The sequence below is a fragment of the Choristoneura fumiferana genome, chromosome Z, assembly GCF_025370935.1.
Source record: "Choristoneura fumiferana chromosome Z, NRCan_CFum_1, whole genome shotgun sequence".
In the NCBI taxonomy this organism is placed as follows: domain Eukaryota; kingdom Metazoa; phylum Arthropoda; class Insecta; order Lepidoptera; family Tortricidae; genus Choristoneura; species Choristoneura fumiferana.
The window spans coordinates 15,531,555-15,557,114 of NC_133472.1; the positions used below are offsets into that span (position 1 = coordinate 15,531,555).

Consider the following 25,560-nt stretch of genomic DNA (forward strand, 5'->3'; position numbering starts at 1 on the left):
TTCGTGCGTGCGTGTTCTAAGTGGTGTCTGTGCGTGCCAATGCGCGCGCGCCTTTTTGTGTGTGGTACTCCGTCACGCTGAAACGGCTGGACGGATTTGGATGTAATTTGGTATGTAGACAGCTGGACGTCTGGAATAACACATGGGCTACTTTTTATCCCGATAATCCTGCAGGATCGGGATAATTATCAACTGCGGGCTCTTCAGAATCCTGACATTTGGCACATTTGTTTTTAATGCAACGTCAATGAAGACCACGATGTATTTTTTGGTAATTTCCACGCATAATAATATTCTTTTGCATAATAATATTATTTATTACAGAATGATTAACCAGTTGCGACACATGTCATAACATTCTACGGAAGTTATAAACGTTCGCAATTTTCACTTATAGTTAACACAACATAAACTTATCATCTCTACTTTAATTTTCACGATTTTAATTTGTAATAAGTCCCGAGTGGAAAGGAACGTACTTATGGCAAGGGTCAGGTACAGTCACCAGCACCAATATCTGACACAACAAGCGTGCATAATTATTTGATACGACTCTATTTCTTGGGCTGGATGGACCTGTCAGATATGTTTGCACGCTCCGCTGTGGCAGATATTAATGCTGGTGACTACTGTAGCGTTCAGTAATAAAAAAATGTATTCTAAGTACGAACTTTATTTACAACATATAGTATGTATTAAATACTCGATGGCATATAATATTCATAAATACCAAGGACCAAATAATAATTCTTGTAAAAACTAAGCTTGTGTTTAGTTAAAATATATTTGTCTTTGTTGTTTTGGAATTTGTCTTAGCCAAAAACTGACAAAACATATTTTAGCTAAAAGAGGATTGTCATATTTCTTCTGAATAAAAGGTACCTAAATATTAATTTTCAAATTGCAATGATAGAATTCAGTTTAACTTCTACCGAAGCATGTAATTAGATCCAAAGCTTGCTTATTTACTTATATATTAAAACTATGCTTATTCGAGTAAAGTTAAGAATTCTTAAATAAACAAAAGCCTACTTATTCATTTTTCAATGTCATCATTATCATCTTAATTATTCGCGATAAAATACAACCGATGGTAAAGTTCATTTAGGTAGGTACGTTACAATACACTAAGCCATTTTTATAGCTCTTATCACGATACAAATTACAATTCTACAACTAGTCTACAACACAGTAACAACACTTTATTGTCGATATACAGTCTAAACTAAAACTACAAACTGCTAAAGTCAAAGTTATCAAAAAGGTTAATGGACGCAGCTCTATTCTAAGTACAGAAAACATATAACTTATTATTATTTTTGGTGGTTTTGAAACGTCCATGTCATACTCTACACGTCCGACTATAATTTAATGTAACTACAACCTACATCCTATACTTTAAAATTTAATTTATTTTATAATATAAAAAAGGTTATTTCATATTAATGAAAGGCACCGGATCACCCACGTACCGACAGTCTGACAGTTTCGTAACTATCTAAGATAGTCCAATGTGAGTCCAGTCATGGATTGCGTCGCGAGTTGTGGCGCAGCGGTAATTGCTTCAAACTGTCGGTCGATAGTCAATAATACGAGTACGAGAGTAATCCGGTGTCCTGCCTTAACAGCCCGTTCCCACTTGTCGGGTGTCAGATCCGTTTCGTGTCGGTTGTCAGTCATTTTTTGGATTCCGTAAACTAGGAACCCTTATAGTTTCGCCATGTCTGTCCGTCTGTCTGTCCGTCCTCGGCTAAGCTCAGAGCCGTTAGTACTAGAAAGCTGTAACTTGGCAGGAATATAAGGAATATATAAAGTGGTAAAATCAAAAAACTACAAAAAAACATTTTTAAGGCTACCTCCTCTCATAGACGTAACGTGGGGGTGATTTTTTTTTCTCGACTAACCTTATGGTGTGGTTTATCGTTTGATAGGTCTTTTAAAACCATTGGGGGGTTGCTAAGACGATTTTTCTATTCAGTGATCTATTTTTAAAATATTCAACTTCAAAGGGAAAATTTTCACCAAAATCTAAACTGTTTGGTGGAAAAATTTGAAAATATTCAGAATAGTAGTAAATATATCAAATTTACAAGAAAAATTATAGCGGCTAAGATTGCTTGAGAATTATAAGTAGTTTAAGAGTAAATAGCAACCTAAGGTATAAAACATACCTAAACTTGGCGGATTCCGTACACAATACGAAATCCTTAGAAAAATATTACTTAATTTTTTCGTAATGGCTACGGAACCCTATCTTGGACGTGTCAGACACGCTCTTGGCCGGTTTTTTATAGAAAATCGTGTTGGGCAAGTGTGAATAGCATAAAATGTTCTGCCACTGGAACATCCGATTAAAATCCAGGCCCGACATCCGACAAGTGGGAACCAGCTCTAATTATGTATCTCTCGTGGTAGTTTTCTATTTTAAAGTTTTGCTAAGTCATACATACAGTCAGCGACATAACGTAGGTAATTATAAAACATGACTAGTGTATTGTCTAAAAAGTCCATAATCTGCATAACCTTTGGTATAAATATGACAGAAAAAGAAAACAGTTTTTAATTTGACAGTTTATCTTAACGAAATACATACGAGTATAATGAATAAATTTCCTGACCTAATCCAGTTCATGATGTAAAAATAAGAGCTGGTTTTGCGGAATTCCCACGGGATAGGGAGCTAATGATTAATACTTAATATTATATAAGACTGTTTGTTTTTTAATAGAAAAAAAATGAATATGTTATAACACTGATATACAATTTGACGAGTTCTTGCAATTATGTAACCTTGGCGATTTCTCAACAAAGTACCTAACGTACTAACATTAATAATATTGTAAATCTGTTTAAAAAAAATATACCTCGTTGAGTTTCTTGCCGGATTCTTCTCAGCAGAGGTTTTTCCGGACCGGTGGTAGATTTTTTTTGACATTCATAAGTGCTTGTTATAGCCTAAATTAAATAAAGATAGGTATTTTGACTTTGACTTTGACCATACAGACAGTGTTTAGCGAAGAGAAAACTTAAATCAGTTGAAAATTGGGTTTATAGTGATTTTTGAAAAATGGCGGTACTGGCGTGTGACGTCACATGCCAGTATGTCTGTCTCTGTCTAATCTTGAATTTCAAACCTTTATAACTTTGTTATTTGTAAAGGTAGCTTGAAAATTGTTTCTCTATTCGATAACGGGCATTGTGTAGTTTTCATTTATTAAACATATACAAAATAGTCAAATACCTACCGTATTTTGTCATCGTTTGCATGCGATTATAACTCTCGCATTTTAAATTTTTCTCTGCTCAAGTGTTCTCTCATTTGGTTAGCTTTCATCTTTTAGACAAATGTGCCTTTAATGAAGCGAACTTTTTGGGTCTACAATGCTAGTTTTCGTTGCTGACACAAATTTTAACATCCCTTCTTTCTTATGCTTAACTCGTTCGTTCTCGATAAAGACTGTGCCCTTCCGGTAAAGTTTAGTACTTATTATAACTTTTTTTATAGAACAGTCATAGAAGAACATACATACACATTATTCGACTATAGAAATAAATATTTTGGGATAAATGTGGAAACATAATCTTTAAATAAATAAAAATTTACATCGGCTATCATCCAAGCGTCAAAAATCTGTACAAAACGCTGCTGGTTAAAATTAAAAATGTTCTGTAACCATCGTGAATTAGAGTCAGTTGCAGTGTTAATTGCAGTAGTGTTCCTCGGTGGTGATGCGGCAGAGCTGGCAGTCGACGCGGCAGCACCAGTGGTAGCGGCAGTGGCAGCGCTCCAGCCGGCTGGTGCGCACGGCGCGCCGGCCGCGCCCGCAGCACAGCCGGCCGCAGCCGCCCGCCGCCGCGCCCGCGCTCGCGTTGCAGCGCCTAAGATCACACGCTAACTGATCAATTTTAGCATTAGGTTACTATAAGTCCCGGGGGCTCTTTTTCATATCAATACTTATCTACAAAAAACTATATAGGCGATAGCATATGTCCAACTATTGTACTTATGTCACTATCTACATTTTTACGTTTTAAAAGTTGATCGTTATGCCAACCAAAATTAGACCATGTTATACATATGTATAAACCTTTGCATTTATCCTTATCTAATAAATATTATTTACATATTTAAAAATATGAATATAATAAAAAAAAATTGAGATATAATTTACTTGATGTCGACGCACACCGGTTTCGCGTCAGTATAGTTTTTGGGAAAAGGAGCTAAAAAATGTGTGTGAAGGGTTATTTGGAAAATTGTACCCGTGCGGAGCCGAGGCGAGACGCTAGTAAATAATAAATATATCAAAAAAAAAAATACATAACATCGCAACTGCTATTTTAAATGCGAATTTTGCGATAAAAACCATTTTTTTGTATGTGCTTCTTTTGAAGTTCTTTTAAAAAATGTTGAGCGTGGCTGTTCTAAAGCCCGGTTTCCATCGCGAGCAAAGCGGACTTGAATGACTTACTGGTTAACGTACGGTCGAACAAATTTAATCATGACATTTATGAGCCAGGGTGGAACCTTTTAATAATCATTTCACTATGATTTCCTACACAAAAGTATGAGATGTCAACATGACATTAGTAGAACAAAGGTTCCATCCTGGGTCATGATTCAATTTTTTCGACTTTACGATCGGCTGCATGAAAGTACTCACACAAGACCTCTATGAAGTTGGTCGATGTAAGTTAAACTAAGTCACCAATGAGTCCGCTCCGTGACCCAAGACCTGCCGTGTTGCTAGCGTCGTAATGAGAAATCAGGCTGAAGGGTACCTTCCCTGCGTGCCGAGCGATCCCGCGGCGGGGTCGGGCTCGCAGTAGTCGGGGCTGGGCGTGACGTAGCGTAGGCGCGGGCGCGCGTGGCGAGCGCGGCGCGGGCGCAGCGGGCCGGCGCGCGCCGCCTCGCCCGCGAGCGCCGCCGCCACGCGCGCCATGGCTGGGAGCGCGCGCCAGCACGTGCGCACCGAGCACGACCCCGACACGCCGTGGCATGTGCACTTCGTGCGCATCGCCGTCGACACTGCCTGCATACAACACAAAAGGAAGATCAACATCATCATGGCCAGCGGAGGGATGGAAGAGGCCTATGCAGTGGCGGACTAGGCTCGATCGGGCCCCGGGCATGAACCCCAAGACTTACAAGTCGATATAATAAGGTAATATTAATTAATATAGTACGCGTAGGTCGCTGTCACTATGACATAAAAGTATACTGTAATAAAAAAGTTGCTATACCTAACCTATTAGGTTTGACGGTAGATGGACGGTAGGCATCTACTTATCGTCAACTCCGGCAACTACACACCTGCCTCAAATAGAAAAAGCGCAAGCACACACTTCTGAGTTGTTCTTATGTGCTACTTAGTTGTTTTTTTCATTTGTTATTTACCTAAAAAGCATAAATGCCTTGTAGCGATTCACCGGATCGTATAAGTATAGCGTTGTGTCACAATCGTTTATTTTTTTAGTCGTTAAACTTAAATTTTAGTCGTAATTCACCTCGATCGTGCATTAGAGTATCGCGTTGTGTAGTCGCTATTAGTTTTAGTCGCATTTTAGGTACCTCGATCGTGTATTAGTTGTATTTTAGTGCAAACATCAATTAAAACGTCAAATTAATTTGAGTCCCAAGCAAATATCGATCGCGGCGAAATGCGTCTAGGGTAAAATACTACACGAAAAATTAGATCATCGTCATCATGATCCCAGCCTATATACGTCCCACTGCTGGGCACAGGCCTCCTCTCAGAACAAGAGGGCTAGGGCCATAGTTCTCACGCGGGCCCAGTGCAGATTGGGAACTTCGCACGCACCATTGAATCGCTTCGCAGGTTTGTGCAGGTTTCCTCACGATGTTTTCCTTCACCGCAAAGCTCGTGGTAAATTTAAAATCTAATTCCGCACGTGAATTTCGAAAAACTCAGAGGTTCGAACTCACGACCCTCTGCTTGAGAGGCGATAGGTCAAAAAATTAGATACCACAAATGAATTATACTAATGTAAATAAAAAGCTTCGCGAAAAATTGCGTCAAGTACAAGATTCCATTGAAATTTTGTTAGTTCGAGGTGAAATGCGATTCGGTGAATCGCTACAAGCATTTATGCTTTGTTTTGAGATAAAGAACTAACAAATAAATGTTTTTTTGTTTGTTTTTGAAGCAGCGGTTTGTATGCAAGCAGCAGTTGTGCTTTTTTATGAAATTCACTAAAAAAAAATAACCATTTTGCAATGAAAAACGTTTGGCCGTACCTTTCTTCCAAAGCGAGCGTTGATAAGATTAGCGGAGGCGATGAGAGGGCGCAGGCGTTGCAGCCGCGTGCGCAAGTCGACGTGTGGGTCGAAGCGCGGGTCGTCCGCAGCCATGCGGTACTCCAGGTTACGGTATCGAGAACTCCTTTCTTCGAACTCGTACCTAAAACCATAATATATACTCGTAAATTCAATTAAGTACATATTCTTATATTTAAACAACAGGGCATTTTTATCCTCTTTTTTTTAGAAAATTCGTGTCAAGCCAAGTTCAAGCTAAAAGAACTGGCGAGCAGCACCGTATGTAGGTACCTATCTGTTATACCGTCTCTGTTTATTTTGTTCAAATAAATAGAGACTACATCGCCGATATCCACCACATAAAACATCAGAAACTCATCAGAATGGCGAAAGAACCCTAAGTTCTGCTAATGTAGCCTGAAGTCAAATTTTCTATAGATGTTTGTACCTACCTTGGTCTGAACCGTTTCCTCGTGGGTCTGCCACGCCGCGGCGAGCGCGGGAGCCGCTTCCGTCCGCGGCGGCCCTTCTTGGTGGGGCGCGCCGTGGCGCTGGCGTTCTCAGGCGCCAGCGCCGGCTGGTCGTCCACCAGGATCACGACCGGCGGGGGCGTCGCCTCGGGCGTGGTAGTCGACCTCTCGGTAGTTGTCGCTGTTTCAAACAACGCCTCCACTTTGCCATCGCGAACGTCTATCTCGTGCATATCTAAGAATTGTTTCGCAAATCTGTAAAGAACACAAATTATTTAAGACTTATCCGGCTGCCTACATTTAAATAATTGTCTAATACGTACTATACCCTTGAGTTTAAGCTCCTTGACTACATATACTCTCTAGCGTCGTATATGTACCGTCCCGGTGATTTACCTACCTATACATATAATATACCTAACTATACCTACGCACAAATAGTAGATATTATTATCAACTCACCACCATAACTTCTATCAACGTCTCTTCGTTATTTTAATGCACTTGTCGTACTATCTACTATTTGTTTCTTTCTTAAAAGGTAGCGTAATAATAGCTACCTCTCAGCCCACTGGAAGTTGTCCCCGCAGCCGCCCCACTTGAAGCGCGCGTGCGGCTCGGCGGGCGAGACGTGCGCCTGGCGCGGCGGGCGCGGCGGCGCGCGCGGCGGTGCGGCGCACGAGCACGCCGCCAGCGCGCCTGCCGCGCACGCGCGCGCCACCGACCACGCCAGCGCCGCCGCTGACATCGCGTACACGTACGCCTGCTCGCGGGTACCTGTATCAACAAAGTAGGTACAACATACACTCGATGAAACTAATTAGCATGGTTTTTTGGCAGATAAGTATATCGAATGTACATACTCGTAAACATTACATTTGCAGCTTAATGGTGCCACCCTGATTTTTTTAAGCGATTCAGTTTCTTCCATTGTACCTGTATCAAAACAGAAGGGGTTCCAACTTTTTTTCAAACACAGTGTAATGGACTAATGGATCAGACTGAGACGATTTTCCCTAGTTAGTATAATTTAGGAAATTATTTCAGGCAATTTTTTAGTAGGTAAGTAATTCAGTGAGCCTTTCATGTAGTACTTACGTTTACTTAAAGTAGAGATAGATAAATACAAGATAACTTGTTGCATTGAGATGGTAAAACATATCTTGAATATTAGAACCACAGGTCACAGACGAGACCTACCTAGGTTTATTTTTGAACTTATTGTGGTTTTGACTTAATTTGAAATAATTATGGGTTCATATTGGCTCATATACAATTTTTTTATTCGATTATTAATAATATTACCGCTTTGTAATCATAATCATCAATTGTCCGAAAATTGTTAGTTAAGTAGGTACGAGTATGTATTTAAAATAAATATTTTTACTACTACCTACATACTCGTAGATCATAATGATAAATATTTCCATTTTTTTGCTCATGACGTCATTACTGATGTTTTATCTATACCCATAACGTTATTTGGGAGTTTTTTTTATTTACAAACTTATTTCATATACCGTAAAACGAGGCTACTTTGCCCCCCATTGGGTAACTATATATGCTCCAGTTCTGTATTTTGTTTAAATGTCTTGCAGGTCGAAGTTCCGGTACCCGATACACTTCCCAATAAATTGATCTACTTTACATAAATACATATATGAACATACCACTACATAATAATTTTTAAAATAAAACAAAGATTACGAAATTTGGAGCAAAAATCGGTGCAAAATTGCCTTGTTTTACATAATCGCAGTTCTAACCTAGCCTAACGCTTTTGTGGCAGGATTTCGGTTCTGTGAGGGTCACAGCTCTAACCTAACCACAGAATAACCTAACCTAACCCACTTTTCTGGCAGGATTTCAGTTCCGTGAGGGTCGCAGTTCTAACCTAACCTAAACCATTTTTTTGCAGCATTTAGGTTTTGTTCACAGTTTTCATGTTTCAAGTTCAAGTTTTTGTTTTTACTTCTTATTTTGAATTTACTTGCATTTATCTATAGATGGATTAAGAATAAACAAAGGTATTTATTTGAAATATATATAATACCAAATGTTATTGCCTGAAATCGATATGTTGAATAGTGATATATACATAAATTTTAGTAATAAAGGTATTTATGTTGAATGAAATTATGAGTATTTATGATAAATTCGGAGTTCCAATTACTATTGTCTATAATAAAAAAATATAATGAACATTAGGATATAAAATTGTATGAGATACATTTTCGATGTTTCAATAATGGAATTTGCAATTTTATATGAACTTCGGCGCACCCTTTGTGACCCATTACGTGAAAAAATCCTTTGTAATGTCATACAAAATGACATTTCGAACGCTTGTGACGGCATGTAAGTAACGAAGATTTTTAATCGGTGACCAGGTAACAATTTTTCTAATTCAGTAATAGATAGCTTTTATCTGTGGCAATTTTTATTTCGATAATAACCTTTTGACATTTTTTATCAGCCTAATACCGTTTCTGTCTATTAGCTACGACCTCTTTTAAAAATATAAGCTTCATACCTACTTTTACTTAAATGACTTAAGAGCTGAGCTTAAGGGGCTGTTTCACCATCCATTGATTAGTGTGAACTGACGGTTAAATGTGATGCCATCTCTATTTGTTTTGTTCGAATAGACGGAGACGGCATCACATTTAACCGTCAGTTAACACTAATCAATGGATGGTGAAACAGCCCCTAAGTGTAATAATGACGTAAAATTTACGGGGAATTCTCCGTGATACTCATATACTTTCACTTCAATAGTAAATGTAGGATGACCATGTATCCGGTAGTTAATAGTTTTAATAAGATATTATTATTCGTAATTAATTAAACAATGAGCTAATTGTTTCAGATTTAAATTTTAGCTGGTAATTTTCAACATGATCATCGATTATAAAAATAATCGTGTATATTAGTACCATATTATACAGAGCATGCAGTACTTCCAAAATTTTTTTAACAGGACCGGTACCGGGGATTCCCGGTGGTTCTTTGTGATCAACTGATAAATTTTAGAAATGGTCATTTTTCAACTCATGATCATCGATTATAAAAATAATCGTGTATTTATGTATTTCAGTACTTACCTAATACGCATGAATAAGTAGTTACAAATTGGTGGCCCTGATTTATGGCTTCAGCAGGGCAAAGTCGTTTATCGGTTAGTTCCACTAGTAAATAAGTAAGTTTTAATTCATGCATTCTGATTCGTGTATTCGGTTAGGAGCTTTGATCAACTTTTAGAAACAGGTGGGCATGCAAATGGTCATTCACAACTGAGGAATCCTTTCTTTTTAATTACAAGCAATCTAATCTTGATAGAGCCCGCACGCGCGTCCTCAGGCCGCTGTACAATGGCGGCCGCCAGCGCCAGCGCTATCACACGGCGCATCAGCGGATCGCGCGTGAGTGCGCCGCCCGCGCCCGCCGCCGCCCGCACCCTCTGCGCTTGATTCATGCGTGTAATTAAATCTTTTGTCAGACTCGCTGTACCCCCACCCTCACCACTGATCGCTTTGTAAGGCGAATCTTTTATCGATAGCCTTCTTAATTCAACAGGCTAAAGATAAGATATCTTAGAATATCGTTTTCCGTAGAAAAATCTCTTGTCCGTAAGGATTTTCAGTTTGATTAATTTCACGGATTTGTTACAAATTCGCAATGTAGCAGAATTGTTTTGCTATTGTTTTTATACTGTTTGGAGGAGGGACTTTTTGCTTTTATAACGTAATATAGGTAGGTACGCCAACTTTGCATCTAGAGGGATCTTTGCTTAGAAAGCTTCATTATAACAAAATCCGTTAAAATGTAACATTTTGAGAAATGTGACTTATAAGTGGATCAACACTGTATATGATATTTCTTCCTAACTTCATAATAATATGTAAATTACACATAATATGATACCTCATAATCTTAAAATCCGTCCAGCCGTTTAAGCTGCAGTTGAGAAACGAAAAATAGACGTACATACATACAACATTAATACATGCATATCCACATACCGAAAAACATAACCCTCTCTCGGGCAGTCGGGTAGAAAGCCAGCACGTTTTAACAAAACATAGTATCTGCTAAGCATTTGTTTCCTTGACTCAAAAAATAGAAGAGAAGTAGCATCGCATTAAAGTAAGTAAGTAACTAAAAGTTAGCAATAGAACAGGAAGGAAGACGGAACACAATGGTGAAGTTTTTCAGTTTGAGCGCGGTCGGCGACGTCGGGGATCGAGGAGTTGGCAGACGTCCGCGGCCGGAAGCCGCCTGCAAAATACGAGAGCTTTGTTTTTGGTCGCCACTTCAACGTCGTGTAGGCACTTTACTCAAGGAAATTAATTGATGCTTTTATAGTTTGAACGGGCGTGCAGGTTTCCACGTCTGATATTCCAGACCTAGCATCTTTGTGCCATGATACTTATAATATGTATTTAAGTATGTATCTATCTATATAATTATATTTATCCGTTGCTTAGTACTTATAACACAAGCTTTGCTAAGCTTACTTAGGGACTAGGTCAATTGGTGTGAATTGTCCCGTGATATTTATTTTATTATTATGATAAATTGTTTGTAAAATGAGCAGAATTTCAGCCTTCCATACATCTCAGTGCAGACAGAGCCGTAAAAATACGCCGAAATGGTTCGAGAAAAGATGATAAGTATGGCAGTTGCTTTGTGCTCGACTTGCCTGGGGCAATATACCGTGCCCCCAGATTTGTGGGCTTTCAAGCGATTTTTTTTTATTAAGTAAGAAAAATAATCAAGAACTATTTTCAGCGTATGATGGCTCTCTTGCTTTAATCAATCAATACACGAAATTGGATACTAACACAAAGAAACTGGCTCTACGCCTATAACCTGCAATACATTACATTAAGTCGGAAAGTGGTAGGTACGATCAATAAAAGTCGTTACTTTCATAGCTACGCGTGCAAATAATAATCTATGACGAGTACGTATTTATAAAGGTAAACATAAAATAAATAGAACCGACTACAAAAACCATGAAAACCATTATTATGTTATTTAATTACTTACTGACTTTCATTTCTATTTTGCCTCTTTACTTCTGGGACACCCCGAAATTTATGACGAGTAGGTACGTATTTATTGGTATAAATAACCTAACCAACAAAAAGTGGGAAAACCCCCGACTTTGTCATTTCAAAGTTCTTATCTCAAAAACGGCTAAACCGATGAGGCTAAAAAACCTGCTTTCAAATAAATAAAAACCGCATTCAAATCGGTCCACCCGTTTAAGAACTGTGCCACAGACAGACAGACACACATAGCGATCAAACCTATAACACCCCTCTTTTTGCGTCGGGGATTAAAAAACACAAAGCTAGACGCATACTCGTACTCGTACTCGTTATACTTACTTATTTACTGTTGAATGTTGAGTTCGTGCCCTCGTGGAATAAGGAAACGATCGCGTGACGTCTTCATTTATTCAATAAGGTTCCTCTTTCAGTCGGCATCCATAACAACATCAGTTTATTCGCAAAAAAGGGACCTATATATAAGTCAATATCGTGATTATCTAACCGCAGAAGCACCTTTTTGGCGTTTATTGTTGAGTTCAAATTTTAAATAAAAAGCATAGCCTTTTAGTTACGAGGTATGTACCTACTACATATATGGTCCCAATAAAAGACTACGCCGGCTGCAAGGCCGGCATTATGCTGAGTTGGGGCCATTTCGTGAGTTTGTTTCTGTTTCTTCATTTTTCGGTCTTTGTTGTTATTAGTGTCCGACCGAAACACGTTTTTTTAGTCGAAACCGAAACCGAACCTTTTATAAACGCGATTAAAACGTTGAATAAAAAAACCGTCCAAGAGCGTGTCGGACACGCTCAAAATAGGTTTCCGTAGCCATAACGAAAAAAATAAGTAATATTTTTCTAAGGATTTCGATTATGCGGAATCTTCCAAGTTTAGGCATATTTTATACTTTACGCTGCTATTTACTCTTAAACTACTAATAATTCTCAAGTAAACTTAGCCGTTATAGTTTTCCTTAAAAGTTTGTTATACTTACTACTTACCATCCTACCGTGTTCTACGTTTTACTGGGTCTAAATTAAACTACCCTATAAAGTGAAAATCGTCGCTGCCCTGCCAAATTCCACATGAGCATTTTTTTTTCGTTTTTCGTAACTAAGTGTTGTTTTATAGTGACACTTTCGCCAGCGCAAGTAGCAAGCGTGGCCCGTAAAACTATGTAAACGATCAAACGAAATGAACGTTAAGTTAAACTATGTAAAGCTCTAATCTACACACAAAGCTCGTGGCCCGCGAAGATTAACACACGCGCTGGCGAAAGCGTCACTGTAAAACTAAATTAAACTTTAATTATCTGTGATTGTTGATAAGTAGTCATTTAAAAAAAATGTTGAACAAAATTTGTGATATTTGAACTGGAAACGGTTTTAACAAAGTCTACATGTATATTGGGCTACTAAGAAAAAATCGTATGTGCAGAAATGCACATAAAGGATTTGTGTTTCGCCTCCAGTCGCCCGACAATTGTGTTAGCGATGTGACCGTTGTGAAGTATTAAGCAACGTTTCAAAAATCTTTTTAGGGGTCAAAACATAGCAAAAGTGGTAAGTGTAGGTACAGTGAATTTACTTCATAGTAGTTGTATTTCTTATAAAATCCTTAAGTTCTTGAAGAAACATCAGTAAAAGCGAATGTTTCTGAGTAGGTTTTATTGCCAGCCGTGCTGAGCGCATCCGACACGTAAGCTAAACGCCACCCGAAAGTGCGCAGTTTCGCGCGGCCGAGTTCGACAGTTTTTTGGCCGAAACCGAAACCGAAACTTCGGTCGGACACTAGTTTTTATACTCTTGTATTTAATCGTAATGTGTCGTAATGTCACGCACGAATAAACTTATAATATAATAATATATATTTTTTTTAATCTTCAAATTAAGGATCAATAAATCGAAGTAGTTACTAGTAGATCGTTCAACAAGGGACTAAAACAAGCTATAATGACACGAAATGTTTAGCCACCCGAGCTGAGCGAGGGTGGCTATAGTTCGAGTGGCATTATGGTTGTTTAGACTCGCGTTAAACACTCTACTTTTCACTTTGAATGCGAGGAAAAAAACAATGTTTTGTTCAAAATTACAAAATTACTTTTTAAAAACGTACGCTCGACTAATGGACAGGCCATCTGTTCAAAATTCAAATAACAAAAATAAAATTGTTGCACGATTTTTTCTTTTCTTGCATATTTAGCCAACAGTTTCAAAATTGAAAACTATTTTAAAATTACTTGGACTATGCATAATAAAATGAATTAATCCTTATTTTTTCATAGTTGTCATTTTGAGGTTATTTCCACGCCCAAAAATCCTCCTTTCAAAAACACCGTGTTGGGTTTCTAACGTAAATATAAAAGGTAGGTACTTTTACATGATAATTATGGATAAGTAAAATTTACTTATAATTTTATAAATGTGAAAGCTTGTGAAGATGTTTGAATGTTTAGATTAGATGTTTGTTACTCAATTACGCAATAAAACGGCTGAACGGATTTACATGAAACTTGGCGTGCAGATAGACATCGATCTGCATTGAGACATACGATACTTGATATCCTGGTTATGTGTTTGTGTTCCCGTGGGATAGAATTGTAAGTTAAAACAAGAATAGAGGGCACTGCCCAAGAACGGTGACTTATTATAATACCTCGGCTCTCAAGATGACGTGTTAACTTCGTTTGCAATCAATAGATGGCGTTGTGCGAGCGAACGTGGTTTTTCAAATTGTTACCGTATAACTTTTTTTCAAGCCAAACTCTAAGGACAATTATTTATTGCGTTGCCATGGTAACAGAATCGTTTAAGTAAACGGTTGTCGTCGTATTTTTCAAAAATCGCACGGGCATAATATACATGAGACGGCATTAGGCTATTTCTAATGCGGGCGAAGCTAGTTTAACATATATAGCTTATAGCTAGACGTTATAGGTACCTAGTTGAGGGAAACCGAGGACAAATGTGACATCGTCAATTTATGGGAACTTATTTACTGCTAGCAAGCTCGCAAAGCGCGTGTGCTCCAGACTTAAACTAAAAAACGCGCGCTAATAAGTTCTAAAAAATCGACGTTGTCACTACTCTCCTCTGTCACAACTCTCTTCGGTCTCCCCTACGCGGAAATTAAAATGCTGATACTATTTATGAAATGGGTGGTGGTTTATAGCTAAGTCGCATTTGTCCATTTGAACAATGAAGGAAAATAATTTGAAAATTAACTACCCGCAAAGTTGTAAATAAGCATGGATGTGACACGTAGATAAAAAGAGCTCGGTGCGGAACGAGCAGCGCGCGCTGAAGGAAGGACTGCCGTCCTGCCGCCCGCCCCCAAACAATACCAGCTCACTGATTTAAAAGACTTTACTAACTTTCCTTCCTTTGTCTCTCATTATTCTCGGAACTTATAAATAAAAACCTTTTGAGCTAGACGCAACAAAAACAAAACTTATACTCGTAGGTAGTAACTTGAGTAAGTATGTTGTAGGTGGGGTATACCCAAAGAATTACCTAGCTATACCAACATAAGTGAAAAACAATATTTGAGAAAGCTAAGAAGCTGACGCTTTAAAAGCTTACATATTATTATTTAGCCAACAGTTTCAACATTGAAAACTATTTTAAAACTAATTGGACTGTGCTTAAAATGAATTAATCCTTCATATAATTGAATAGATTCATATTCGTAATCATTAATCATTATATTGTTTCACGCTAAATTAAATTTTGTTATTTTAATTAATTTTCACAGTTGTCATTTTGAGGTTATTTCTACGCCCTAAAAATCCGCCCTTTTTTTCTCGACTAACCCTATAGTGTGGGGTATCGTTGGATAGGTCTTTAAAAACCTTTGAGGGGTTGCAAAGACGATTTTTCTATTCAGTGATCTTTTTGCGAAATTTATTAAAGTTTAAAGTGCAAATTTTCATTAAAATCGAGCCCCCCCCCCTCTAAACTGTTGGATGAAAAAAAATCAGAATGGTAGTAAATATATCAAATTTACAAGGAAAAGTACCTACCCTAACTTTGACCAAGAGTAGCATCTATGATGGTCTGAGGATATTTTGCGTGTACGCTGAAATCACTAGTCAGGCAGGAGGCAAGCAAGTTCACGTAACGTTTACGTTAGCGAGCTGCTCACTAACTTAGTTCGTCTCGAATGTTATGGAGTCGGAGTGAATTGCTATTCTATTCGAAAAGTGATACGTATTTACTGTATTTCTTAGGAATAGGAGCGTCATGTAACGGAGATCGAGTGGTACAGGTAGTGCCACCAGAGTTGAGGTCACGCACACAAGAATGGGTTGTCTTGTAATGACAGCGGGATTTTTTGTATGATTATTCAATGTTTGTATTATCAACATAAGGTAATACAAATACTGAAAGTGGAGGTAAGCAGGGGGTCGCCAAATATTTTTCAAACTAAGGGGGGCCGCGTCCTTTAAGTCTGAAAAACACTGCACTAGAGTACTGACCTGTAAGCAAATCTGGCGAGTAGTTGGGCGCGAGGTCGACGGAGGAGCAGTTCCAGCGGTCGCCTGCGTGGGCGGCTTTGCAGGCGTCGCGCGCGAGCCGCGCGGCCGCCGCCACGTGCGGCATGGCGGCGGGCTGGCGGCGGCACGCGCGCGCCTGCCCGCCCCCCAGCGCGCCTTCGCGACGCGCCTCCGTGCAGTCCTGGCCTGTCCAATTGCCCTCGCTCTCATGCAACGCTCTGCGGCAACCAAATCACTCCTTAGCAACCAATATAAATAAGTAATAATGAATATTAAGTATATTAAGTAGGAAAGGAAAATAAGACTTGCACCAAATGACAACCTAATTATTATCTTTAGTTAGTTTAAAACGAACAAATGTTTATTAACGGATTTTAAAGAAAATAAAAGTCTATCACGAATAATTATTGGAGTAGACACATTAAAATATATATTAAGAAGTGTTCCATCAGGCCACATTTTTAATTTTCATTAAAATTTTATGGAATAATCGAGAAAAACTAACAAAAATGCAACTTAGCCACCACAGCAGGTAGTTATAAGTAGGTAAACGCTTTTAAATGCGATGTAGCTGAATTTACCTACTCTATCGAATACAACTAGTTATCGAAGCGCAATCTACTCGAGTTGATAAAAAATAAATACCGGCCAAGAGCGTGTCGGACACGCCCAAGATAGGGTTCCGTAGCCCTTTAGGAAACTAAGGATTTCGTATTGTCTATGGAATCTTCCAAGTTTAGGTATATTTTATACCTTAGGCTGCTATTTACTCATAAACTACCTACTAATAATTCTCAAGTAATCTTAGCCGTCATAATTTTCCTTGTAAATTTGATATATTTACTACCATTCGAATTTTTACCACACAACAGTTTTGATTTTAGAGGGGGGACATGACTTTTAGCCGTGGTGGCCTAGTGGTTTGACCTATCGCCTCTCAAGCAGAGGGTCGTGGGTTCGAACCCCGACTCGCACCTCGAGTTTTTCGAAATTCATGTGCGGAATTACATTTGAAATTTACCACGAGCTTTGCGGTGAAGGAAAACATCGTGAGGAAACCTGCACAAACCTGCGAAACGATTCAATGGTGCGTGCGAAGTTCCCAATCTGCACTGGGCCCGCGTGGGAACTATGGCCCAAGTCCTCTTGTTCTGAGAGGAAGAGAGGAGGCCTGTGCCCAGTAGTGGGACGTATATATAGGCTGGAATGAATGATGATGAATGATGAATGGGCGCCAGTTACTTCCCTATCCGCTTTCTGATGTTCTATGCCGTAGGTAAGGTCACGATCGTTAATTTGAGACCCATTTCGTAAAAAAATACTTTGAATTGTCATATAAAGTGACAGATATTCGATCTTAAGTTGGTCCCAAATTAAATATCGTGACTGTATGTATATACGAGTACGAGTAGGTAGGTACTTCACTTTAAAATTTTACGCGGAACTTCGCGCTACAGCTCTTAAGTTTTCATTCAGCATGACAAGAGAAACATCAAGCACAAAATAGGTAATTAACAGCAGGAAAATAAAAATACATTTTTCGTTAACATTATTTATTATTAAAGAAGTAAGTAGCTGTAAGTAACTGTATTAACCGTGAGTTGAGTAACTTTTTAATATTGTCTAAGTGAGTGCTCATAATGGACGTTATGTTTCTATGGATCGTAACAAGTGCAAATACAGTGTTCATGAAATAGCACTTTGTTAAATCAGTATGATTATTTATCAGCGGGTTTGGCAGCGGGCGCGGCATCCTGGCGACGCGCCGACTCCGGCCGCTGCCCGCGCTGGAACGCCTCGCACATTTCGTACAAGTAGTTCGGAAGGAAGTCCGCCGCCTCGCCTTCCCTGCGACGCAGCATTCGGTAAGCTTCGCGTAGAGTCGGCTTTGGAGAAAGCCGCAATTCCAACTCTACCGCTGAAGGAAAGTGCGCCGCTAACGAATACACTATCTCCAGATCAGACGGTGGCGGGTTTAGGTGTCTATAGTTTGACACTTTGTGCAAGAAATATTCTGACATAGACATCGGCTGGTTCGCCTCATCATATTTTCCCAATTTCATGTCATAAAGTGCAGCCTTTTGTCTATCAGGCCCCCAAAACTCTTCTTCGAATGCTCGAAAGAAACTTTCTGTGTTTTTAAATTCACTCTTAAAACAGCGAGCCCACATAAGCGGTATGCCTTCGAAACAAGATACAATGAAGGAAAGTTGTTTTTCTTGAGGCATGTTTAACTCTGAAATATAGTATTTCACATATTCTACAAAATCCATGGGATGTGTATCTCCGTTGTCATCAAAGTGAGGTCGTTTATGTGTGGAAGCCAGAATCCAGTCGTTAATATTGTCAGTAAGCGACTGTATAGTTGATTTATTTGTGTTTTCGTTATCTTTATCGTCTAATTCAACGATTTTTGGTCCAATATCACGATTGACGGTAGATTTCTCAAATACTACGTCACTTTTCCCCAAATTAGGAAGAGACATATGGCTGCGAAGTCTAGACGAAGGCATATTTTTATAAACATCTTCTTGACTTTGGGAAAAACGAACTCCAAACCCCAAAGGTGTTGGTTTATATGACGTCCTATCTTCAAAAAGCACGTTGTCCTCATTCCTTGACTTATCGTCCCGATTTTTGTCTTTGTTGACCGATGTGGATATTTTATCTACCATCTCAGAGAGATTTGTAACTGATGATTTGATTTGACGTAAATCAACAAAAAGGCTCATGCTTATGTTATTGTTAATCTTATTTTAGATCTAATTACATTCGCTTCTGCTTTGATTATTTCTGAAACAAATGAAAGACGCTTGAGGATAATTTAATTAACTATGCTCAGACCTTAAATACAAAGACTGGACCGAGTAATGTTTCGATGAGATGGAGAGGCTCCATACTTACCTACCTACCTGATTTGCACCACAGGCGGATTGCAAGCACATTCTATGAACTGAGTGTCTAACTAATATTTAATTAAGGTCCTAGCTTTTATCAAACATTTTATCAGTAAACGGTTTAATAAAATCTGGGATGACATATTTTACTTTTCTTCTATTGATGTCACCAGTAAGTAGTCAGGAAACAATATGAATTAATTAGCGATAGCGGTGTTCCGCAGATTGAAATTTATGTTAATATTTAAAGGTAAATTCCCAATTTTAAATACCTACGTTTTACATTACGGTACGCATTAATTTTCACAAAGCTCCGAAAAAAAGCTTGTTCAAAGTGCAAGGAAGAACGTGCGTGGTAAGTTTGAAAGTAAAATGGGCTTACGTGCGGCGAGGACGGGCGGGCGCGCCGTACTACCCGCGCCGCCGAGGGATGCCGTACTTGCCGCTTTTTATACACAGCTTAAGTTACGGTAACTGGGTTATCGGAGACAGAATATTAAATTTCATTGATGTTTTGTCGTGCCTGCCAAGGACATGCGTTACCGATTGTTATTTCCAATAATCCAAGGGGCGCGTGCAATGTTCGAACTTTGATGCCGTGCCTCGCTTTGTTGTAGGTAAGTATGAATCGAATTTGCCCAATGTATATATTATAGGTAGGTCTGTAGTAAATAAGCTATCTATAGACTGTTGTCACACGCGAACTGTTACTACGTAAATAGTTTTGTTACGTCTTTATTTTTTGAATACGCACGGTACCTATTATCCACAGAAATAGGTATTATCATATTTCATTTGAGATTACCTAGATCAGAATTTTTAAATAGGTAATATATATTTAAAAAAATACGTGAATAATTTAGTTACGTCTATATTTTTGAATACGCACCGTATTGTCGTATTTGCTTTGAGGTTACGTCTATCAGATTTTTGAAATAAAAGTAATAAAAAAACTTTTATCTGCACCCATATAGTAAATCCTCCATTATGCGTTCAAAAACCATAGATAATGACCAGCATTACGACATTGGATTCTATTATGAACACGGTTGTATCATGTTCATTACGATACAGATATCTGCAGGGCTCCTGCGAAACTCGAAGTTCGTGTCGTACGGTCCCTCTCGCTCTCGTATTAAATAAGTAGTGTAAGTGTCAGAGGGACCGCACGACACGAACTTCGAGTTTCGTAGTAGCCCTGCTGTATCGTAATAATATTTCATACATCATTACGGCACCGGGCGCGCCGCGACGCGCGCACGAGCAGCAGCACAGTACCACTACCATGACTTTACAGTGCCGTACTCGATAGCGACGGCGTAAATTATTTATATGGAGAATTGTACAGCGCCTCTACAAATAATTTACGCTGTCGCTATATATCGAGTACGGTCACTGTAAAATCATAGCAGTGGTACTCTTAGTGTAAGTTTTTGGTTACAAAATAAGTCTCGATCGCGTTCGCGTTAAAATCTCAATTTGTATGGAAACACGAACAGCGCCTCTAGCGGAATGTTTGCGATGTTCGTGTTTCCATACAATTGAGATTACTAAAACTTACACTAGGGTACAGTACCCTTTTACAAAATCGTTCTTAGGTAGGTATTCTTTGTTTACCTACCTCATACATAAAGGTAACCTCTGTGAAATTTTTAGCTTACTAGGTTCAACCAAAGCTAAGCTTTGATGTCAGGCAGGCAGTCAGTGGGAGCTTGTCTTTCTAGCTTCTGCCCGCGCTTAGTTCCCTCGGGAACTAAGTATGTATTTTTCCGGGATAAAAGAAGCCTATGTCACTCTGGCCCATAAACTATCGCAATGTCAAAAATCAAAGGCGGACAAACGTACAAACACACACACTTTCGCATTTATAATATTAAGTATGGATGCTATAAAAAGTACCTATATATATGTACCGACAATACATGTCACTTATAATTCCTTCCACCTATTCCTTCAAGGCGGTTACAGATATAGAGCTATTTTGCAATATTCTTGAGCCAGCACTACGGAGTTTGAATTCTGTGGTTTGAGGTTTTTAAAATATAACTTGTCTCTTGACCTAAAATTGGTAATTTTATCGTATTTCCTGATTCCACTGAGCATCATATGTAACTACTATATCCATCCTATTGTGCTTTGTGATTCCTGAGGTGGCAAGTGCTTCTATCTAGCAATGTAACTAGCTAATTGGAATCGGATATTACTGCAGCTCTATCAATAATTGCTTTGTTTCGCTTCGTACCGATATTCGTGTAATGCGATGGGGTGAGGAGGGAGCGTGCACGCGACGTCATGACATGACGCCCATGCCGGCCCAAAGAACTTTCATTCACGGGCTAATGTAGGCCCGTGGAGCCGCGGTAATTAGCCAGGCTGCGCCGTTAGAGCGCGGCACCGGCTGCACTGGGTGGGAATGGGAACCCTCGAGCAAATACAAACGCGCGCTCAAAAGACCACCCAGCACAAAGCACATTAGCATTAGGTACCTACCCTTAAAAATGTTTAGAGCCACAAAACGACGCAATAGCAGTTGACTCGGAACATCGAGTCACGGTGCTACGAGCACAAAGCTTCCGTAGCCACGTCCATTATGGGTAATTCATGCGGAATGTAATTGTCCCGTTGTCCGATTCGGCACCGGGAACATTATCGCGTTCGTCACGCCGCGCACGTGTACGAGCGATCTAATAAAATAATTCCCGTATCTAATTGTAAGCGCATATCTCGATCTAGGAGACAAAGAGCCTGCCGAGGGGCAAACCGATACGCTCTATGTCATAACCGCTCGTACAAAGCGCTGAACACCGACCTTTTCAAGTTTTTATAAATAGGGTAACGACGTTGTTTAGAAACAAAATTAATATGTAAGAAACTTTGATGTACCTATAATTTCTTACATATTTATTTTTAACCGATTTCAAACACGGAGGAGGTTCTATGTTCCAATGATTGTATTTTTTTTATGTATGTTCACCGATTACTCAGTCAATTGAGGACCGATTTTCAAAATTATTTTTTTATTCGAAAGAGTACTCTTCTGAAGTCAAGATCTGATTATGGGATCTTAGGGAAATCGACGGCAAACCTCTAATTTAATAGGCACACCTATGGCGATTTTGGCATTTTTAGCATTAAGATAAGCATTTACATTCAGAAAGTATCATTTAGTAAACAAGACTTGATGAAGAAGACCGTAGATGGCCATGAACCGAAACGATCGTGATTAATATACCTACATAGATAAACGACTAAGAACCCAACTAGCAAAAATGTCTTGGACACTGTCACATATAAGAGCAAAGCAGCAAGCTGAGCAAGCTTTAAGTTAATGATTCTTTCGAACTGATCTGATGCTGAAGCCGGAAGGTAGGCAACGGAACTCACTTATAAAACAATGTAACTAAAACGTGTTTGGGCTTAATGGAATCGTTGTGAGATGTACTTTGGCTACGAATCACTAAAAAGTGAGAAATAAAGAAATTTTTAGCAAAAAGTAAAACCGACTCCAATAAAATAAAAAAATAACAAAAAACGGAACCGACTATAAGCATTGAAAATATTTTTCTAGGTACCTAGGTACTTACCTCTAGTTACTAGCTCGAAGTCGGTGACTCAGCACGAGCCAGCAGGAGGAATTAAAACCCATAGTATGTAGTTGAGGTAGGCAACTAGGTATTGTTCCACTCCTGCTGGTTCGTTCTGAGTCACCGACTTCGAGCTAGTAACTAGGTACCTAGAAAAATATTTTCAATGGTTTTGTAGTCGGTTCCGTTTTTTGTTATTTTTATGGAGTCGGTTTTTCTTTTTTTTTAATTATCACATATAATACCTTGTTTTGATCACATAGTGCCCATAGTTTTTAACATTTGCGTTTTTAGACGGAGGAGAAGATACGAGTAAAAGTAACGATCGACAAACGAATGATATTCCAAAATATGTAAATAGCTCGTTGAAATCTAAATGAAAGTAAAAAACATTGTAAATTGTTTTAGAATGGAAGCATTAGAGCTGACGCGGCTGCAGCGTTGCGGTGCTGATTCCAGTTTAATGGTGATTAAATGCTGTATGATTGTGTCGGCAGCGTGCGTGCCCGCACCCGCGCCGCCGCCGGCCGGATCCACCGCTAATTTAACTAAACCTTAAAGTTCAAGCCGCGTTTACTTTATAACGCATTTTTTTTTCATTTATGGGCAGGAGTAATAGGAATTGGAATTGACAATCGCATTCTAGATCTGCTCGTTACAGCTTGTAAGTCAGTAGGCACGTTGAAAGCTGGAGTGACCAGAGATACTATTGTACTAGAAAAGTGCATAGTCATAATGTCGCCCACATCCTCAACGCATGGTACCTACTGATTTCTTCAAATTTAAGTAGGCATAATCCTACTTCCGAAAGAAAGTTCAATTTGTTACAATCAGTAGCAACAGACAAGGGGCTGGGCCCCGTTAGTGTCGCAGTAAACTACCACGCATCATTACGCACCGAAGAATGATACTGTAATTATGAACCATTCGACACACGCACACAGAGTAATGACGGTTAAAATCAAGATCAGAAGGAGGCTTCCATTTATTAAATGGTTCAGGGTAGCGGTGGAGCATAAAACGCCTACCACCGGTAAACGTTGTATAGGTATATCTACCTACTCTTAAATTGGCACCTTGAAAGCCAAAGTTTGTGCAGAAAAGTTAGGAGCGTTACATACTTATTAGAATTAATAAATTACTTGATTTTTATTGTTTTCTGTCATATATTTCATTAGATTCGAAACCCGCTTTTTAGGATTTTCGAAATTAGGTATGTACTATTTATATTTTATTATAGAACAGGACCTGTACCTGGATGACCAAACATTTGCAATCGCGTGATCGTACCAAAACTTGAAAAAAAAATCGCGATTTCTCAGGGTTATCAAGTTAGAGCGATTGTTCGCCCTGAAAACCCCCCAAAGCAGGTTTAATTTAAATCGTTATTTCCGTTTTCCGAGATCCTCGAAATAAATAAAATATACAAATGCTCTTTTAAATGTGTTAGATAAATACAAGAAATAATTAATATCATACCATAACGCACGATGTTTTATCGCGGGTTTCGTGTAAAATTAAACATGAAACGAGTAGGTACTCCTCTCATTTGGCAGAATATCATACAAAATATCCAATGTGTATGCTGAACACGCGTGCACATTAATTTATATCACGGCTCGGCAAATCCCGTTCCCAATTTAAATGTAAACAGCTATTAAGTAGGAAGCCCGAATAATTGAAACAAATGCAGGGATTACTTAACAAATTGTCCAATACAAGGGCGATTTATCTAAGTCGCCACGTTATGAAAAACATTTGTTATATGTTTTGTACTAAGTATGCGACTAGTCTTTGATTATTTAATACGTGTATGATTGGTAGGTATAACAATGTCGCATTTTATGGTTTGTAACATTTCATGCAATGTACCTACTATGTTTTATGTACTAGTACTAGTTGAAATAAAACATAAAATAAGGTAAAATATAATTATAGGCACAGGCACTTAATTATATTATGAAGCAGGTGTATCAAACTCAAAACTCAAACTCATTTATTTGCTTTGAAACAATACAAAATACTGAATATCAATGGGCTTATGCATATTTAACTATACTTCATCACCGCAGACTCCATAGTAAAATATAATTTAAAAACATAACCCTCCTCACATATAGTCGGGTAAAAAACTGATTCTCTATCAGGAAGGAATTACCAATTTGTAAGCAATTCATTACATGCATTGTAAATTATCTAATATTGTGCGTAGGTATGGTTTGTGGTATGGTCGACCAAGTAAATGCTTAAATGCTGACTTCAAAAAAGGAGGAGGTTATCAATTCGGTTGTATTTTTTTTATGTTTGTTAAGCAGAATTCCGTCATTTATGAACCACTTTGAATTTTTTTTGCGATCGTCTAAGAATGTCTTCAATTAGGTCCCATAAGCACCAAATCAGGATCTGATGATTGGATCTTAAGGAAATCGAAGGAACTCTTCAAATGTTGTAGGGACACCTATAGTAAATTGGATATATTTAGTAGTAACTCGTGCATTTGCTCTTGAAAATTATCATTTCAAGAGGAAGTGATGATGAAGACCACAGTTGACCATCGGAGTTACTACTCAATAACAAGTATTTCACGGATTGAATTTTAATTACTTTGACACAGTTGCTAAGCAATTTATGCTCCTCGTAATGCATATGGTAAAACGGCCCGGGTGGAGAAGCACCAGGACTCCTCAATAATGAACGTCTCTGCATCGGAAAATGCAATATTTCGTAAAAAGTGACGAGCTGTTGATATTTAAACGATTGTATCTTAGATTATT

The 25,560-nt window shown here is 38.6% G+C and overlaps 2 protein-coding genes across 3 annotated transcripts; both read right to left on the reverse strand.

The window, feature by feature from the left end:
* Positions 1-380: 380 nt before the first annotated feature.
* LOC141429134 (protein Wnt-11-like) lies at positions 381-16,449 on the reverse strand. Its single transcript, XM_074089373.1, has 6 exons — positions 16,288-16,449; positions 7,311-7,527; positions 6,733-7,005; positions 6,260-6,422; positions 4,783-5,033; positions 381-3,879 (listed from the first exon to the last, which is right to left on the reverse strand). The coding sequence occupies exons 1-6, from the start codon at positions 16,409-16,411 to the stop codon at positions 3,702-3,704; spliced, it is 1,206 nt and encodes a 401-aa protein (XP_073945474.1). The 5' UTR covers positions 16,412-16,449; the 3' UTR covers positions 381-3,701.
* Positions 16,450-17,890: 1,441 nt separating this feature from the next.
* Positions 17,891-19,627, reverse strand: LOC141429083 (uncharacterized). Of its 2 annotated transcripts, none has more exons than XM_074089273.1 (2): positions 19,585-19,627; positions 17,891-19,098 (listed from the first exon to the last, which is right to left on the reverse strand). In XM_074089273.1, exon 2 carries the CDS (start codon positions 19,035-19,037, stop codon positions 18,024-18,026), a length of 1,014 nt encoding a protein of 337 aa, XP_073945374.1. In that variant the 5' UTR covers positions 19,038-19,098; positions 19,585-19,627; the 3' UTR covers positions 17,891-18,023. The 2 variants fall into 2 exon arrangements, with proteins under 2 accessions (XP_073945374.1, XP_073945383.1); XM_074089282.1 differs by lacking the exon at positions 19,585-19,627 and adding an exon at positions 19,479-19,566.
* Positions 19,628-25,560: the final 5,933 nt, after the last annotated feature.